This window comes from Balaenoptera borealis (genome assembly GCF_965194805.1).
Source record: "Balaenoptera borealis genome assembly, chromosome: 1".
In the NCBI taxonomy this organism is placed as follows: domain Eukaryota; kingdom Metazoa; phylum Chordata; class Mammalia; order Artiodactyla; family Balaenopteridae; genus Balaenoptera; species Balaenoptera borealis.
In genome coordinates, this window is record NC_138860.1 from 103269636 (window position 1) to 103288681 (window position 19046).

Consider the following 19046-nt stretch of genomic DNA (forward strand, 5'->3'; position numbering starts at 1 on the left):
AATCATCATTAAATCAGCTACCCCTAACTAATTGTTAGAAACACCCTATGTAAGAAATACAGACATATATTAGAGATACATAGCTGGGCAAATGGTGTTAATGGCAACAAACATGTTTTTCAACATGCTTTTCTGAATTCTTAGAAATGCCTTTGACAAAAAGGTTAATGACAATCTTCTAAAACACAACAAAATGTTGATTGTAATGATATTATAATTATTTAAGTATACGTGTTTTTTTATGCCTTTCTGAGTTTTTCAAGTTGGTTACTTATTAGAGCTTTAACCAAAAATTAATGAATTATGAGAAGTTATAGGTTACATATGTATAAGAACAGAAACACCTTTTATTTCTCTGTGTGTACGTATTTAATTCAAACTTTATAATTTAGATTCAGCATGAATCACAATAAATGGATCTTCAGCAGAGTTACTAATAGAAAAATTAGCATTGCCATCGCCGGAAACATAGATTTTAATTCCTGTACAATCGTTACCAATTTTATCTCCAGAAATGACATCACAATATGTACCAGCAGGAAGACCAGTTTGCAAAGTTGAATATAATGCCCTGTAAAATAAAATTTAAGATTTCACCACAATTAAAAGCAAGAATACAGACTATCTCTAAAACAAAGAGTTTAACTTTGTGCTGTAGAACTCTAAGCAGTCAAGGTCTCAATGAAAATAAAATCTAAATACAAAGGTCTCCCCAGTGGCTGTAAGTAGTTTTCTTAGGGCCAACAATATTCTTATAGAAGAGAAGACTTAGGCGTAACCTAGTCAAGAGTAAATATTATTTAAAAAAAAAAAAAAAGGTTGAAGAGTATCAGTGAAGATTTGGTTGAATTGGCTCCCTTAGAGAAAATTGATTCCTGTGGTAAACACACACATTTTAAATTTGTCTTCATCTGAACTTAAGAAAATACTGATTACTGTCAAGAATTTAAATATGATTATTTCTTTAAAAACCTTTTTTTTTTTCAAGAGGGTCAAATAAATTTGGGCTGGAGATAAAAATAATCTCACATTTCTATGAAGAAGTATATGGTTTTAAAATACAAAGCTGTCCCATATATTTATTTTGACTCTCCCATCTACAAAAGACAGAAATTAAAGGACAGGCAATGGAGTCTTGGGGAAGAAAGAGATACACTTTATTTATTTTTTGTCAGTAAAATATAATTTGGGCTAGAGTGAGCTAAGCATGAGTGGAAGTTAGCCTTGGACAAAGGTATTTCAACTGCCTGCAAAGAGGTCTTCTGAGCTATAGTCCTCTGTGTGAGGGAATCAGTATACTTGAGACAGAGAATATAAGTGTCACAAATGAAAAGCCAGTAATGAGATGTTTCAGAACTAAAACTAAAAAATCTCCTGAGGTCAATCAATGACCATAACATATATGTTCTTTATATATATATATGTATGCTTTAAAAAGTATTATTTGTCACAGAAAGACAGGACAGTGAAAAAAGAAGACCAAAGAACTAGATACCAGGGTAGGTGAAAAAAAAGAGACAGAAAAAAAGATATTTCCATCCTGAGGCAGTATTTTTCCATTATTTATTTTAAAAGTCCTAGAAGACAGTCTTCTAGGGATTTCACAACCTTTATATTATGTGAATATTTATGTGAGGTGTATATGTTAGCATATATATGTGCATCATATCTGCCCATGATATGCACAAGTGTACAAAAAATAACTCTACTTAGAAGAGAAAGCCCTTATAAAGAGAGGAGATCAAAAGAATAAGAGTCATCATCATTTTTCTGCTGATCACTATGTTTTCTTAATCTGCTGACTAAAGGATTTTTCAGATATGAAAGAAGTAAATGAACAGGAAAAGAATAAACCAAGAACATGTTGGTACAATTATTTCTAATTGATGTCTACTTACCAGTCATCATTGTTAAAGACAATGAATCCTCTGTTTCCTCTTCCAAAAGCTACTTGGTTGCTACCATTATCCCACCAGTTTGTTAAAGGTTGGCCATCAACTACATTACGGAACACAACCATGTTCCTAAACACAAAATAACATAGGAAATGCTGATGAATATGTCAACAGTTTAAAACAAAATGTTAAGAAACTGTATTATTAGAGGATATCTCTAAATAAGTATTCCTACCTTATTTGACGCCATCGATGTTCACAGATCCAGTCATTGCCACAAGTAGTATCTGGATTAATAGTAACTTCTTTAATGACTCCATTATTATTTGGTGGCCCAATCCAATCATTAACATCCTCAATTAACAAAACTATATTAATACATTTTAAAAGCTCACATTATTAACATTACATGTGTCCTTATTCAGTCCACCAAACCCAGTCTGTCCCTTATGTGTCTCTGTATTGTCTTCATTGAGAATCCAACTTGTTTCGTATTTTTACTGAATTTATCTTCCCCCTAACTTCCCATTCTCTAGTGCCATATTTCAAACAAGGCTATGATTCTCTTACCCTCTCATTTTCTTTGCAAGGAATTGCAATGACTTCTTAATATCACTCTAGGTAGTGCAATGTCACTGAAATGGCAAGGCCTTTAGTGTCAGAAGCAGCAGGACTAAAAGATAGGTTATATTAGTACTAGCTACAAAAACTTAGTTAATATACAAAACTTCGGTGCCTGCTTTTCCTCTTCAGTAAAGTGAAGATATTACTTAGTGGCTATAAAAATTAAACGAGGTATGTAAAAATGCTTTCCACATGATAATTGCTAAATAAATATTAGTTTCTTTCATTCTTCTTTGTTAAATAAATGTACTAATCAAAGCATCACAATATCCCTTACTAAATTGACCAAATTTTTAATATTGTGGTTTCTGATTGGTACTTTCAAAGATAATCATAGGAAAAAACAGATTATGTCTAGGAAGGTTATAAAGGTCTGTCTTAAATCCTGTTGTATGATGAATAGTGGACAAAACTAAGAGTTGTTAGCATGCACAAGTCCTGGAGAAGTCTTGGAAATGTTATGGGAAAAGGGGAAATGGACATACGCCATGACTCTGGCCATCAGAAATAAGACCAGTTAGTGGTAATTACAAGAAGTTGGCTCAATATAAAGGGACATCTTCTAAATATTAAGGCTATCTAACAATAGAATGAGTTGCTGTACAAAGTAGTGGACTTCTCAATTTGAAAATAATCTACTGGAAACTAGATAAATATCTATCTGGTTTGCAGCAAAGAGAATTTTCTACTTCAGGTATGAAGTTGCTGTATGATGTTGTATTTGAAATCTTCAGTTTGAAAACTGTCCACTAACTTACCAAATATATTCTTTAATAATCTTATTTCTCAGTTTTTTTTTAATTATTACTCAGATTATTGTCTTTACCATACCGCCCAAATTTTTTTCATCTTCAACATTCCCAGCAGAGTCAGCAAATGTCTCTTCTTTAACACATATACTTTCTTTCCTGTTATACCATACTTTCCCTATTGAACCTAGGTCCAATTGGATCATCTCTTTGCTTCCCAAAAAACTTCTCTTAAAAGTATTTAACAAATATGTATATTGCTCGTACTGTAGTGCATGTACTGTTTTAATTTTTTTGAAGTGTTAATTTGTAATCATCATATCAACTCTATGAAATAGGTACTTATGAGAAATACATATTTTACTCACTGTATCCTATTTTTAAGTGTGTTTTGTTTTCTTTGGTGAGGGGCTACCTTTGTCATATTTTGAAATAGCTTACATACTCTTTGTCCATAGAGATCATTAATTTTAATTTTTTTAATATCCACTGCATTGTTAAAAGAGTCCTGCATCAGGTCTACACTTAATAAATATTTGATACAAAAAATACCGAATGTAATAGCATCATGTGAAATTAAAACAAAATTAACCTCTTTTTCTTGAGGAAAAGACATTTTGGACAATACCAAAACTTACTTGTCCATTTTCAAAATGTCTTGGCCAACGGTAGCTTGACATTACTCGTGTAAATCCGTAGGGATGAGCGAGCATAAATCCAACTCCCATTTTGTACAGTCTATAACATTATAGAGGAAAATAATATTTTTAATATCAGTAAACTGTAGGTTTAAAAATGGGGAACTTTGTTTCTTACCTAGGGTCCCAGAATGTAAGAATAGATGCTCCCCCAGCTCCACGCCCTCGCTGATTGTCATGGTTATCAACAAAGACAAGTGCTCTGTCAGAAGGCATGAAACCCCAGCCTTCTCCCCAGTTCCTATTTAAAAAGAAAAAAAAAATCTTAAAAGCACCTATATGTATTCTTTTACAATAGCTTTAGAGTAACCTACATGTGTATTTCGTTCAGAATAGCACCCTCTAATGAAATTCTCTAATTAAATGATTATTCTGTAGGGCTTTCAAAATATAAACTATATAGATATATTATCTACAAATTCATTTCATGCATGTATATATGTAGGAATTACTTGACTTATATTCATGTTACAGGTATAAGATTTTTGTTATAAAAGTTATTTTAGAAGTTTCACTGAATTATAATTTAGATGGACTGCAGAAGGTTCAACATTATTATCATTTTATACACAATGGCAAACTGTTTTTAAATAAGGCTTCAATATTATATTGTTATAATATAAATATTTTAATATTTGAAATTAATTAATTGATTAATATATGTAAATTCTACAGTACGGCCACATTGTAGGGACTTCATAAAGTACAGAATCATTTTAACAATAACCTGGCCTGCACAATTTATGTGCAAACATTAATCAAATCTAGTAGAGACGTATAATACCAGGATTAAAATCTCTATGTGATGTTTTGGGTCTCTAAAATTACTTCCTCGTGATTGCCGTTCTAAATAATGATGATCATTTGGCGTTTGGGGAACTCTGACACTTGCTATTAGTAAATGAATCCTTGGATGTTGTCTAAATAAGAAGGCTTAAAGAGGAAAATTCATGTTGGGGTAATATCACAAATAAATCTGTGAAATACTTCAAAGGATCAATTGTATTTCACTTACTTTAAGTAAGACATCTTCTCTCCATTCCACTTGCGCAGAACTGTGCCTAGTTTTGCACCATATTTAAATTCTGTCACACGGCCATTTCCAAAGTACTCACTGCTTTTAATTGGCTCACCACCCAGATCAATTACCTAGTAGAAATCAAGAAGAAAATATCGCTTTAAATAAGAGCTGAAAAGAATTTTAACTAACGAGTTACTATTATATAGAAAATAACTTTATACTATTTATGTTATGTGAAATGCCCCAAATGCTTTTGTTTATGTTAAGATTCTTATTTTCCTTTGTTAAAATCTATGCTACAATATTAAAAGTAACATGACAAAGTAACCTGTTGTCCTGTGAGAATGCTGACCTAATTTAGTCTTGCACATAAATGATAAGAATAGCTCACACTTACAGAGCACTTAATATCCAGCTGGCAATATTTCTAAGTGCTTGCTAAATATTACCTCTTTAATTCTCCAAAGAAAACAAAGACATAACCATTATCATTATTCCTTTCGATAAACTTTGAAAAAATTATTGCTCAGAGAGGTTAATCAATTTGCCTAAACAGACACAGCTAACAGCGCTATAGCCAAGAATTTAAGTCACATAGCCTGGCTCAAGACAACAACTATATTCTTATCTGTCTTCTATAATGGTCTCTGGGGAGATGATACATGACACAGAGATTTTTGGCAGCCTAAAAAAATTCTCGGCACTTGCATAAAAAAGCTCCTGTGATAGAGTCAGATGTGCTGTCTCTGAATCAAAGGAGTTTAAGGAACACTCCTCCGTATACATGAGTCAGCCACTAACCTACAGAAATTGCACTTTTAATGAAATCTGCCATTTACTTTCTGATGAATCTTTGTTTTATCTGCACATATATGTATTGATGTACCTCCTGGTAAATGAAAGGTTTACTTCCTGCAGGGAACCATCTTGTGTTTAGATTATGCAGTTCATCCAAAATCGCCTTCATGTCTCCAGGCCACATGTGCTTAGAAGCATCAATTCTGAACCCTGCTACACCAATGTCAATGAGACGGTTCAGATATTCAGCAATCGTGAAGCGCACATAATCTTTCTCCAGTGCAAGATCAAGAAGACCAAGCAGACGACAATCTCGGACCTATTGAGGTAAAAAATGTTGTGACTGGTACATAAGCATCATCTTTGCCTGAGAATCCATTTGATTATTCATTCATTTATTCATTAATAGATATTTATATAGTGCCTTCTTTGCATTGGTCTCTGGGGATACTGACATTCTAGTATGGACATACCTTTGAAACATTTTCTAGTATAAAAATGGAGAATGTAGGAAATACAGTGGATGAGCTTTTTCATTGTGAACAATTTAATTGGGAAAAATGTTTTAAATATCGATTTGAGATTCTTTGTTTGAACAGTCAGGCTTGGAATCCTGTTCTAAGGGATCTCAACTAATATTTAAAATGAGATCAATAAGTTACATGTGGATAATAAAAGGCATAGACAGCTCTTTTTGCTAATTACCTGAGAAGCATCATTATAGCTCTCAATGTCTCCACTTCCAGTTTTACATTTACCACCATTAAAATCCCAACCAGAGTATGGGACTGCTGGAAAATCCTCAGTTCCAGGGTTGAAGTAACTCCTACAAGTACTGCTCGTTCCTTCAGCCACACCATTTCCACACATATGATTAATTATAGCATCCACGTAAATACGGACCTGAAAGGCAAAATTTCTATTTCAATGGGACCTAGAGAGAGGTAGAAATTTATAATAGTATTAATTTGAGTTTATAGCACATTAATAACACTCCAAAATATTTCTTTGTTATTTTATAACTTACCTTCCTAGAAGAGCAACAGTCAAATGTTAAAGGAAATCATTGTGAACTAAAGCCCTACATGCATTCTAGCCACTTGGTGGAATATTTACATATATGACAAATTAAGAGAACCCAAAACTACCATAACTGTGAAAAAATGCAAAGGCCTTTTTTTGGCGGGGAGGGGCAGGAGAAAAGAATCAGATTAGGCAGGAGAGATGATTGGTTTTTGCAATTTCCATGGGTCATCCTAGGAAATAAAAAGCCAGTCTCTACTATCTATTTAGGATCAGTAGGTATTGTCTCTTGTTATGCTCCTCATCAAAGAGAAAATAATTATTTACCATCAAAGAACCTATGGGAAGAAAGGCCCAGGACTTATGGGTGGAGACACAAGTCACATAAAAGTAACAGCCAATACTGTAACTGGAATTTCCAATTCCTAACTGGAAAAGTGTTCCCCAGAAATGCATGCAGCCAGGAGGGTTAAAAGTTGGTATTTTGCTGTATGAGTAAGTTCGTGGCCTTAAACTTTTACTTACATCTTCTTTAGTGCATAAATAAATATTTACAAAAGCTGAACATAAGGTAACAATTACATTTTAATTTATGGCTAAAGCATGAAGTAAAATTTTAAAATATATGAAAATCGTTGTGCTTGAAAGGAACAGGAGGCAAGAGAGAGAAATCCTTTTTCTATATAATACTTTTAAAGGGAAATTTAATTCACTTACACCAACGTTGTTACATCTAGTCACCATGTCTTTGAATTCATCCTCATTTCCTGATCTTGTACATAACTTGTAGCTAACTGGTTGGTATCTTTCCCACCAAGGTCTTGAAGGGTTATTAATTACCGCATTTTCATTGGGTGGGGAAACCTACAAATAAAACAACAGTAGTAAGTATCAAATTACAGCTTACTTTGTATCACTGAATATTCTAGAAACGACTCAAGAGTCTAAAATTGTTTCTGAATCTTTGTATTTGCAGCCACGTTCCTTGACAACCATTAGAAAATATTAACTTCACATTGGAAATGTCCTGCTGAAAAAAAATATTGTATTAGAAATAAAACATGAAGTTGCCAACAATTTCAAATTTTTTTCTTCCTCAGAAAACTGTTTTAAAAAAATAAATAAATAAAATAAAAAGAAAAAAAAAAAAAAAAGAAAACTGTTTTACTTAGAGTACTTATTTGTGAAGTAAAATGTTGTCCCAGCTTCACAGACACAGAGCATAATACCATTTACTCTAAGCACAGCGAAGTCTGCAATTTATACTGTGAACAATGCCCACCTGAACCCCTCCAAATCCTTTGGGAGCTAAGTATCGCTCACATTCAAGAGCAATATCAACCCAGCGCCACTCAAACAGATGGACAATAGATGTCCGTCCAGATTCGGTATTTGGGGCATACTGAGTCCAGCAGAATCCAATGGCTGAAAGCAATAGAAAGAACTTCATTTTGCTTTCAAGCTGTCAGTGTTCTTTCCAGCAACTATTTATATTCCTGTAAGAAGCATATTTTACAATGTAAATGTTAACACGAATAAACACTTAGAGCACAAACCAGTTATTCATAATCTGAAAAGAACTATCGATAATAATGTTAAACAGGTGAAGAACAGCCATAAAATCTCCCAGGAATGACACCTAAATGACCTTTTAGAACAAAGTTTTCCTTTTTGAGGGAATATTAACCATTTTTAAACATCTGGCATTTTATATATCTATATGTATATAAAAGGTCTGTAATCATGTATTATTTAACTAGGATTCGATCATATTTCTGAAGTCCTTCACTAAGAGAAGGAGATTAACAATTAGGGCCAACTGAATTCACAGTGAAAATTTTGCCTGAACTATCTATTGCAAACATTTGTAATGTTTCAATTTCAAAAAGAAACAGAATATTCAATTCAGTTCTGGTTTCACCTTCAAAGAAAATTTGTAGTTATTTCAATTTCTGGATTAAGATTTAAGAAACTATTTGGGGAGAGAAGATGGCGGAAGAGTAAGACGCGGAGATCACCTTCCTTCCCACAGATACAGTAGAAATACATCTACACGTGGAACTGCTCCTACAGAACACCCACTGAACGCTGGCAGAAAACGTCCGACCTCACAAAAGGCAAGAAACTCCCCTCGTACTTGGGTAGGGCAAAAGAAAAAAGAAATAACAGAGACAAAAGAATAGGGACGGCACCTGCACCAGTGGGAGGGAGCTATGAAGGAGGAAACATTTCCACGCACTAGGAAGCCCCTTTGCGGGCAGAAACTGCAGGTGGCAGAGGGGGGAAGCTTCGGAGCCACGGAGGAGAGCGCAGCCACAGGGGTGCGGAGGGCAAAGCAGAGAGGTTCCCGCACGGAGGAGCGGTGCCGACCAGCACTCACCAGCCCGAGAGGCTTCTCTGCTCAGCCGCCGGGGTGGGCGGGGCTGGGAGCTGAGGCTCCGGCTTCCCTCGGATCGCAGGGAGAGGACTGGGGCTGGCGGCGTGAACACAGCCTGAAGGGGTTAGCGCACCACAGCTGGCTGGGAGGGAGACCGGGAGAAAGTCTGCAGCTGCCGAAGAGGCAAGAGACTTTTTCTTGCCTCTTTGTTTCACGGCGCGCAAGGAGAAGGGATTCAGAGCGCCGCCTAAACGAACTTCAGAGACTGGCGCGAGCCGCGGCGATCAGCGTGGACCCCAGAGACGGGCGTGAGACGCTGGGGCTGCTGCTGCCGCCTCCAAAAAGCCTGTGTGTGAGCACAGGTCACTCTCCACACCGCCCCTCCCGGTAGCCAGTGCAGCCCGCCACCGCCAGGCTCCCGTGATCCGGGGACAACTTCCCCGGGAGAACGCACTGCGCGCCTCAGGCTGCTGCAACGTCACGCCGGCCTCTGACGCCGCAGGCTCGCCGTGCCTCCTCCGTACCCCTCCCTCCCCGCGGCCTGGGTGAGCCAGAGCCCCCGAAGCAGCTGCTCCTTTAACCCCGTCCTGTCTGGGCAGGGAATAGACGCCCTCAGGCGACCTACACGCAGAGGCGGGTCCAAATCCAAAGCTGAACCCCAGGAGCTGTGCGAACAGGGAAGAGAAGGGGAAATCTCTCCCAGCAGCCTCAGAAGCAGCGGATTAAAACTCCACAAACAACTTGATGTGCCTGCATCTGTTGAATACCTGAATAGACAACGAATCATCCCAAATTCAGGAGGTGGAATTTGGGAGCAGGATATATTAATTTTTCCCCTTTTCTTTTTTTTTGTGAGTGTATATGTATATGCTTCTGGGTGAGATTTTGTCTGTATAGCTTTGCTTTACAATAGCTTTATTTTACTTCACTATATTATAGCCTCTTTCTTTCTTTCTTTCTATTTTTTCTCCCTTTTACTCTGAGCCGCGTGGACGAAAGGCTCTCAGTGCTCCAGCCAGGCATCAGGGCTGTGCCTCTGAGGTGGGAGAGCCAACTTCAGGACACTGGTCCACAAGAGACCTCCCAGCTCCACGTAATACCAAACGGCAAAAATCTCTCAGAGATCTCCATCTCAACATCAAGACCCAGCTTCACTCAATGACCAGCAAGCTACAGTGCTGGACACCCTATGCCAAACAACTAGCAAGACAGGAACACAGCCCCATCCATTAGCAGAGAGGCTGGCTAAGATCATAATAAGGCCACAGACACCCCAAAATACACCACCAGACGTGGACGTGCCCACCAGAAAGACAAGATCCAGCCTCATCCACCAGAGCTCAGGCACTAGTTCCCTCCACCAGGAAGCCTACACAACACACTGAAACAACCTTAGCCACTGCGGAAGGATACCAAAAACAATGGGAACTACAAACCTGCAGCCTGTGAAAAGGAGACCCCAAACACAGTAAGATAAGCAAAATGAGATGACAGAAAAACACACAGCAGATGAAGGAGCAGGGTTAAAACACACCAGACTTAACAAATGAAGAGGAAATAGGTAGTCTACCTGAAAAAGAATTCAGAAAAATGATAGTAAGGATGATCCAAAATCTTGGAAATAGAATAGACAAAATGCAAGAAACATTTAACAAGGACGTAGAAGAACTAAAAAGGAACCAAGCAATGATGAAAAACACAACAAATGAAATTAAAAATACTCTAGATGGGATCAATAGCAGAATAACTGAGGCAGAAGAAAGGATAAGTGACCTGGAAGATAAAATGGTGGAAATAACTACTACAGAGCAGGATAAAGAAAAAAGAATGAAAAGAACTGAGGATAGTCTCAGAGACCTCTGGGACAACATTAAACGCACCAACATTCGAATTATAGGGGTCCCAGAAGAAGAAGAGAAAAAAAAAGGGACTGAGAAAATATTTGAAGAGATTATAGTTGAAAACTTCCCTAATATGGGAAAGGAAATAATTAATCAAGTCCTGGAAGCACAGAGAGTCCCATACAGGATAAACCCAAGGAGAAACATGCCAAGACACATATTAATCAAACTGTCAAAAATTAAATATAAGGAAAACATATTAAAGGCAGCAAGGGAAAAACAACAAATAACACACAAGGGAATCCCCATAAGGTTAACATCTGATCTTTCAGCAGAAACTCTGCAAGCCAGAAGGGAGTGGCAGGATATACTTAAAGTGATGAAGGAGAAAAACCTACAACCAAGATTACTCTACCCAGCAAGGATCTCATTCAGATTCGATGGAGAAATTAAAACCTTTACAGACAAGCAAAAGCTGAGAGAGTTCAGCACCACCAAACCAGCTTTACAACAAATGCTAAAGGAACTTCTCTAGGCAAGAAACACAAGAGAAGGAAAACACCTACAATAACAAACCCAAAACATTTAAGAAAATGGGAATAGGAACATACATATCGATAATTACCTTGAATGTAAATGGATTAAATGCTCCCACCAAAAGACACAGGCTGGCTGAATGGATACAAAAACAAGACCCATATATATGCTGTCTACAAGAGACCCACTTCAGACCTAGAGACACATACAGACTGAAAGTGAGGGGATGGAAAAAGATATTCCATGCAAATGGAAATCAAAAGAAAGCTGGAGTAGCAATTCTCATATCAGAAAAAATAGACTTTAAAATAAAGACTATTACAAGAGACAAAGAAGGACACTATATAATGATCAAGGGATCGATCCAAGAGGAAGGTATAACAATTGTAAATATTTATGCACCCAACATAGGAGCACCTCAATACATAAGGCAAATAATAACAGCCATAAAAGGGGAAATCGACAGCAACACAATCATAGTAGGGGACTTTAACACCCCACTTTCACCAACGGACAGATCATCCAAAATGAAAATAAATAAGGAAACACAAGCTTTAAATGATACATTAAACAAGATGGACTTAATTGATATTTATAGGACATTCCACCCAAAAACAACAGAATACACATTTTTCTCAAGTGCTCATGGAACATTCTCCAGGATAGATCATATCTTGGGTCACAAATCAAGCCTTGGTAAATTTAAGAAAATTGAAATTGTATCAAGTGTCTTTTCCGACCACAACGTTATGAGACTAGATATCAATTACAGGAAAAGATCTGTAAAAAATACAAACACATGGAGGCTACACAATACATTACTTAATAACGAAGTGATTACTGAAGAAATCAAAGGGGAAATCAAAAAATACCTAGAAACAAATGACAATGGAGATACGACGACCCAAGACCTATGGGACGCAGCAAAAGCAGTGCTAAGAGGGAAGTTTATAGCAATACAAGCCTACCTCAAGAAACAGGAAACATCTCGAATAAACAACCTAACCTTGCACCTAAAGCAATTAGAGAAAGAAGAACAAAAAAACCCCAAAGCCAGCAGAAGGAAAGAAATTATAAAGATCAGGTCAGAAATAAATGAAAAAGAAATGAAGGAAACAATAGCAAAAATCAATGAAACTAAAAGCTGGTTCTTTGAGAAGATAAACAAAATTGATAAACCATTAGCCAGACTCATCAAGAGAAAAAGGGAGAAGACTCAGATCAATAGAATTAGAAATGAAAAAGGAGAAGTAACCACTGACACTGCAGAAATACAAAAGATCATGAGAGATTACTACAAGCAACTCTATGCCAATAAAATGGACAACCTGGAAGAAATGGACAGATTCTTAGAAATGCACAAACTGCCGAGACTGAACCAGGAAGAAATAGAAAATATGAACAGACCAATCACAAGCACTGAAATTGAAACTGTGATTAAAAATCTTCCAACAAACAAAAGCCCAGGACCAGACGGCTTCACAGGTAAATTCTATCAAACATTTAGAGAAGAGCTAACACCTATCCTTCTCAAACTCTTCCAAAATATAGCAGAGGGAGGAACACTCACAAACTCATTCTACGAGGCCACCATCACTCTGATACCAAAACCAGACAAAGATGTCACAAAGAAAGAAAACTACAGGCCAATATCACTGATGAACATAGATGCAAAAATCCTCAACAAAATACTAGCAAACAGAATCCAACAGCACATTAAAAGGATCATACACCATGATCAAGTGGGGTTTATCCCAGGAATGCAAGGATTCTTCAATATATGCAAATCAATCAACGTGATACACCATATTAACAAATTGAAGGAGAAAAACCATATGATCATCTCAATAGATGCAGAGAAAGCTTTCGACAAAATTCAACACCCATGTATGATAAAAGCCCTGCAGAAAGTAGGCATAGAGGGAACTTTCCTCAACATAATAAAGGCCATATATGACAAACTCACAGCCAACATTGTCCTCAATGGTGAAAAACTGAAACCATTTCCACTAAGATCAGGAACAAGACAAGGTTGCCCACTCTCACCACTATTATTCAACATAGTTTTGGAAGTGTTAGCCACAGCAATCAGAGAAGACAAAGAAATAAAAGGAATCCAAATCGGAAAAGAAGAAGTAAAGCTGTCACTATTAGCAGATGACATGATACTATACATAGAGAATCCTAAAGATGCTACCAGAAAACTCCTAGAGCTAATCAATGAATTTGGTAAAGTAGCAGGATACAAAATTAATGCACAGAAATCTCTTGCATTTCTATACACTAATGACGAAAAATCTGAAAGTGAAATTAAGAAAACACTCCCATTTACCATTGCAACAAAAAGAATAAAATATCTAGGAATAAACCTACCTAAGGAGACAAAAGACCTGTATGCAGAAAATTATAAGACACTGATGAAAGAAATTAAAGATGATACAAATAGATGGAGAGATATACCATGTTCCTGGATTGGAAGAATCAACATTGTGAAAATGACTCTACTACCCAAAGCAATCTACAGATTCAATGCAATCCCTATCAAACTACCACTGGCATTTTTCACAGAACTAGAACAAAAAATTTCACAATTTGTATGGAAACACAAAAGACCCCGAATAGCCAAAGCAATCTTGAGAATGAAAAATGGAGCTGGAGGAATCAGGCTCCCTGACTTCAGACTATATTACAAAGCTTCAGTAATCAAGACAGTTTGGTACTGGCACAAAAACAGAAATATAGATCAATGGAACAGGATAGAAAGCCCAGAGATAAACCCACACACATATGGTCACCTTATCTTTGATAAAGGAGGCAAGCATATACAGTGGAGAAAAGACAGCCTCTTCAATAAGTGGTGCTGGGAAAATTGGACAGGTACATGTAAAAGTATAAAATTAGAACACTCCCTGACACCATGCACAAAAATAAACTCAAAATTGATTAAAGACCTAAGTGTAAGGGCAGACACTATCAAACTCTTAGAGGAAAACATAGGCAGAACACTCTATGACATACATCACAGCAAGATTCTTTTTGACCCAGCTCCCAGAGAAATGGAAATAAGAACACAAATAAACAAATGGGACCTAATGAAACTTAAAAGCTTTTGCACAGCAAAGGAAACCATAAACAAGACCAAAAGACAACCATCAGAATGGGAGAAAATATTTGCAAATGAAGCAACTGACAAAGGATTAATCTCCAAGATTTACAAGCAGCTCATGCAGCTCAATAACAAAAAAACGAACAACCCAATCCAAAAATGGGCAGAAGACCTAAATAGACATTTCTCCAAAGAAGATATACAGATGGCCTACAGACACATGAAAGAATGCTCAACATCATTAATCATTAGAGAAATGCAAATCAAAACTACAATGAGCTATCATCTCACACCGGTCAGAATGGCCATCATCAAAAAATCTAGAAACAATAAATACTGGAGATGGTGTGGAGGAAAGGGAACACTCTTGCACTGTTGGTGGGAATGTAAATTGATACAGCCACTATGGAGAACAGTATGGAGGTTCCTTAGAAAACTACAAATAGAACTACCATACGACCCAGCAATCCCAATACTGGGCATATACCCTGAGAAAACCATAGGTCAAAAAGAGTCATGTACCAAAATGTTCATTGCAGCTCTATTTACAATAGCCAGGACATGGAAGCAACCTAAGTGTCCACCGACAGATGAATGGATAAAGAAGATGTGGCACATATATACAATGGAATATTACTCAGCCATAAAAAGAAATGAAATGGAGGTATTTGTAATGAGGTGGATGGAGTTAGAGTCTGTCATACAGAGTGAAGTAAGTCAGAAAGAGAAAAACAAATACAATATGCTAACACATATATATGGAATCTAAGGGAAAAAAAAAAAAAAAAAAGGCCACGAAGAACCTAGTGGCAAGACGGGAATAAAGACACAGACCTACTAGAGAATGGACTTGAGGATATGGGGAGGGGGTGGGGTGAGATGTGACAGGGTAAGAGAGTGTCATGGACATATATACACTACCAAATGTAAAACAGGTAACTAGTGGGAAGCAGCCGCATAGCACAGGGAGATCAGCTCGGTGATTTGTGACCACCTAGAGGGGTGGGATGGGGAGGGTGGGAGGGAGGGAGATGCAAGAGGGAGGAGAAATGGGAACATATTGTATATGTATAACTGATTCACTTTGTTATAAAGCAGAAGCTAACACACCATTGTAAGGCAATTATACTTCAATAAAGATGTTTAAAAAAAATTAAAAAAAAAAAAAGAAACTATTTGGAAGATGGATGCACATGCGTTGAGGCAACAGACCTTTCCCCTCCACCCTCCCCCCTCCATCAAATCCTGTGCTTAATGCATTGGCTATAGCAGTAGAGTGTGGCTTTTTTCTTTCTCTCTCTCTCTTATTTCTTATAACCAAATATCTCTTCTACCTGATCAAACACTACATCAATAAATTTGCATCCATTTTCCTTCTTAATGTACATGAAATCCTGCTAGAGAGAATATAGTACAGGCGGGAAGAAGTCCATTCATTCAACAAGCATTAACTGAGTGCCTGCTTTTTGCTAAGCGCATGGATGATACTCAGGATACAATGATGAAAAAGATGGAGAAGATTTTGTTCTTGAGCAGCTTACATCCTAGTGGAAAACCAGAAAATACATGAGTTAATAATAATAATAATAATAATAAAACACTTCAAGATGGCAATAAGAACTAATATGAAATAACAGTGTAATGAAATAGAAAATGACTTCACCATCAGGGTATTTTAGACTGAATAGTCTGGGAAGGTATCTTCAAGAAAGTGATTTTCAACTAGAATTTGGAGGTTTAGAAGGAGCTAGTGATTTGAAGATCAGAGAAAGAGAAATCTAGATAGAACAAAGTGCAATAGTAAAAGCCCAAGGCAGGAAAAAGCTTAGAATACTCAAGTCTCTCTCTCTCTCTCTCACACACACACACACACACACAGTCAGCACAGCTAAACAGTGTGTGATAAAAGGGAGAGTCAAGTAAAACTGTATTCCTGTAAGAAGCATATTTTACAAAGTAAATGTTAACATGAATACATACTTAGAGCACAAACTGTTTATTTGTAATCTGAAAAGAACTATCAATAAAAATGTTAAACAGGTGAAGAACATCCATAAAATCTCCCAGCAATACCATCTAAGTGACCTTTTATAACAATGTTTTCCTTATTGAGGGAATATTAACCTTTTTAAACATCTGGCATTATACATATCTACAAAGTCTGTAATCGTGTTATTTAACTAGGATTAGATCTTTTTTTTAAGTCCTTCACTAATAGAAGGAAAATAACAATTAGGGCCAACTGATTTCACAGTCAAAGTATTGTCTTAACTATCTAGTGCAAGCATTTGTAATGTTTCGATTTCAAACAGAAACGGAATATTCAATTCAGTTCTGGTTTCAGTCCCAACCAAAGTTTTTAGTTATTTAAGTTTCTGCCTTAAGAAATTAAGAAATTTCAATATGAGGACTTCCCTGCTGGCACAGTGGTTAAGAATCCGCCTGCCAATGCAGAAGACACGGGTTCGAGTCCTGGTCTGTGAAGATCCCACATGCCGCGGAGCAACTAAGCCCATGAGCCACAACTACTGAGCCTGTGCGCTAGAGCCCGTGAGCTACAACTACTGAGTCCACGTGCCACAACTGCTGAAGCCCGTGCGCCTAGACCCCGTGCTCCGCAACCAGAGAAGCCAGTGCAATGAGACGCCCATGCACATCAAGGAAGAGTAGCCCCCGCTCGCAACAACTAGAGAAAGCTCACGCACAGCAACAAAGACCCAACGCAGCCAAACATGAATAAATAAATAAATAAATAGATAGATAGATAGATAAATAAATAAAGAGTAGCTCCCGTTCGCCGTAACTAGAGAAAGCCCAGTTGCAGCAACGAAGACTCAATGCAGCCAAAAATGAATAAATAAATACGTAAACAAATAAATAAATAAAATTTAAAAATGAAAAAATAAAAAAAGAAATTTCAGTATGACATTTTATTCTGAGGTGAGTAGATATTAATAAAACGTACAACCATAGAATATTAGCTACATCAAGACATTAAGTTTAGAGAAGGTAATTCTGTGGCTTCTATTCCATTAGGACATAATCACAGGACCCAAATCTGACCAGACATAAGATCTTTAGACTCATTCAGTCCACCACAGAACATCTGAGCAAACCCCTCAGTGATGGTGTTGTACCAGAACATCTTTCCTGATGTCCTGGATGTTTTGGAAACTGTGGGTTTTACCATCAAAAGCAGTGTCACTGTGAAAGACTTTGAGTTCAGATATGATACGGTAAGGTCTTAAGTGCTAATGATCACAGTACTGAGATAAGGCATATTTCAAAATATAAGCACTGATGCATTTAAGTTGTATTGCTAATCTTGTAAGTACATTAGGGTAACTAAGCGAAGCAACAAGTCTATTCTCAGTAGAATGATTTATAGGTAGGTTGGGCAGGAGGTTTGCAGCAGGATTAGGTGCCAAAGTGAGTCCGGAGTGATAATTCCAGATAATCAGAAAAGGAAACAAAAAATACATCTGATGATTGAAATAATTCTAATAGCGCTCTAATTTCTAACAGTGAATGATGCAACCATTGAGAATTCTAAAGTGTTTCTGCTTTTCTGCCGGGCTACAGGGTATGCGCCATTCTATTTAAGTGCTGAGCTTCAGTGATCTTAATTTACAGTGATATATTTGTTTGTTGCTTTTCTAAGAATAAGAGGAGATAATGGAGTGGTATTGTAGAATTCAGACTATAAATTTAATGTCCATAAAAATCCATGAGCGCAGTGTATCCAGTCAGAAATGTTTTGTGGAGGGATTCTCAACATGATCAGAAGCTGTAATAATGATACAATTCAACCAATAAAAAAGGACTGAGAGAGACAAGACCTCTCTCTTTCCCAAGAAATCAGGAAATCTTGAAGAAAGAACTCATAAAGAAATAAAGGCAAAACCTGATCAAACGGTTAAGGGAAAGAAGGGAGGAGTCTGTCTCTCAGTTGGATTGTGGTCAAATTCCCACAGACTGATTGCTAAAGTATGCAGAAGGAACAAATGCATATACACTGAAATTCTTTGTGATACATTTGAATTAAAAGGCAACACTGATTTGAGACTTATGCAACATAGTGTTGCAGGAAAGAGATTCTTCCCAAACAGAAAAATACTTTGGCGCTAAAGAGCTCTAATAGCGGCTTTGGCGTGGAAGTGTGGCCTCAACAGCATGGTCTTTGCACAAGGAGAATTTGCATCAGCAGGGAAGGGGCTGGTGGCCTATATTAGTCAAAAGACAGTTTCACATGGTAGCTTAGCAGGCATCAAGGAAGCCACAATATAAAGGAGGAAGATGGCTGGTGCCACACGGTTCAGGAGAATATAATCATGTCTGAGATATGGCATCACATCTTCCAGGTAGAGAATCTGGAAG

The 19046-nt window shown here is 37.0% G+C and overlaps 1 protein-coding gene across 10 annotated transcripts in view; it reads right to left on the reverse strand.

Moving 5' to 3' along the window:
- Positions 1–327: 327 nt before the first annotated feature.
- Positions 328–19046, reverse strand: part of LOC309625425 (pancreatic alpha-amylase) — a 59936-nt gene continuing 41217 nt past the window's right edge. For 4 of the 10 annotated variants that reach the window (XM_082384922.1, XM_082384925.1, XM_082384924.1 and 1 more), the window contains 10 exons: positions 8091–8304; positions 7526–7672; positions 6491–6688; positions 5874–6104; positions 4982–5115; positions 4085–4207; positions 3907–4006; positions 2131–2249; positions 1899–2024; positions 328–571 (listed from right to left, as the gene is read on the reverse strand). In XM_082384922.1, coding sequence (XP_082241048.1) covers positions 382–571; positions 1899–2024; positions 2131–2249; positions 3907–4006; positions 4085–4207; positions 4982–5115; positions 5874–6104; positions 6491–6688; positions 7526–7672; positions 8091–8258 — 1536 coding nt within the window. In that variant the 5' untranslated portion in view covers positions 8259–8304 and the 3' untranslated portion in view covers positions 328–381. Of the gene's footprint in view, positions 572–1898; positions 2025–2130; positions 2250–3906; positions 4007–4084; positions 4208–4981; positions 5116–5873; positions 6105–6490; positions 6689–7525; positions 7673–8090; positions 8305–16003; positions 16138–19046 lie in introns of those variants that run through there. The other 6 variants (XM_082384928.1, XM_082384921.1, XM_082384929.1 and 3 more) reach the window with 3 other exon arrangements.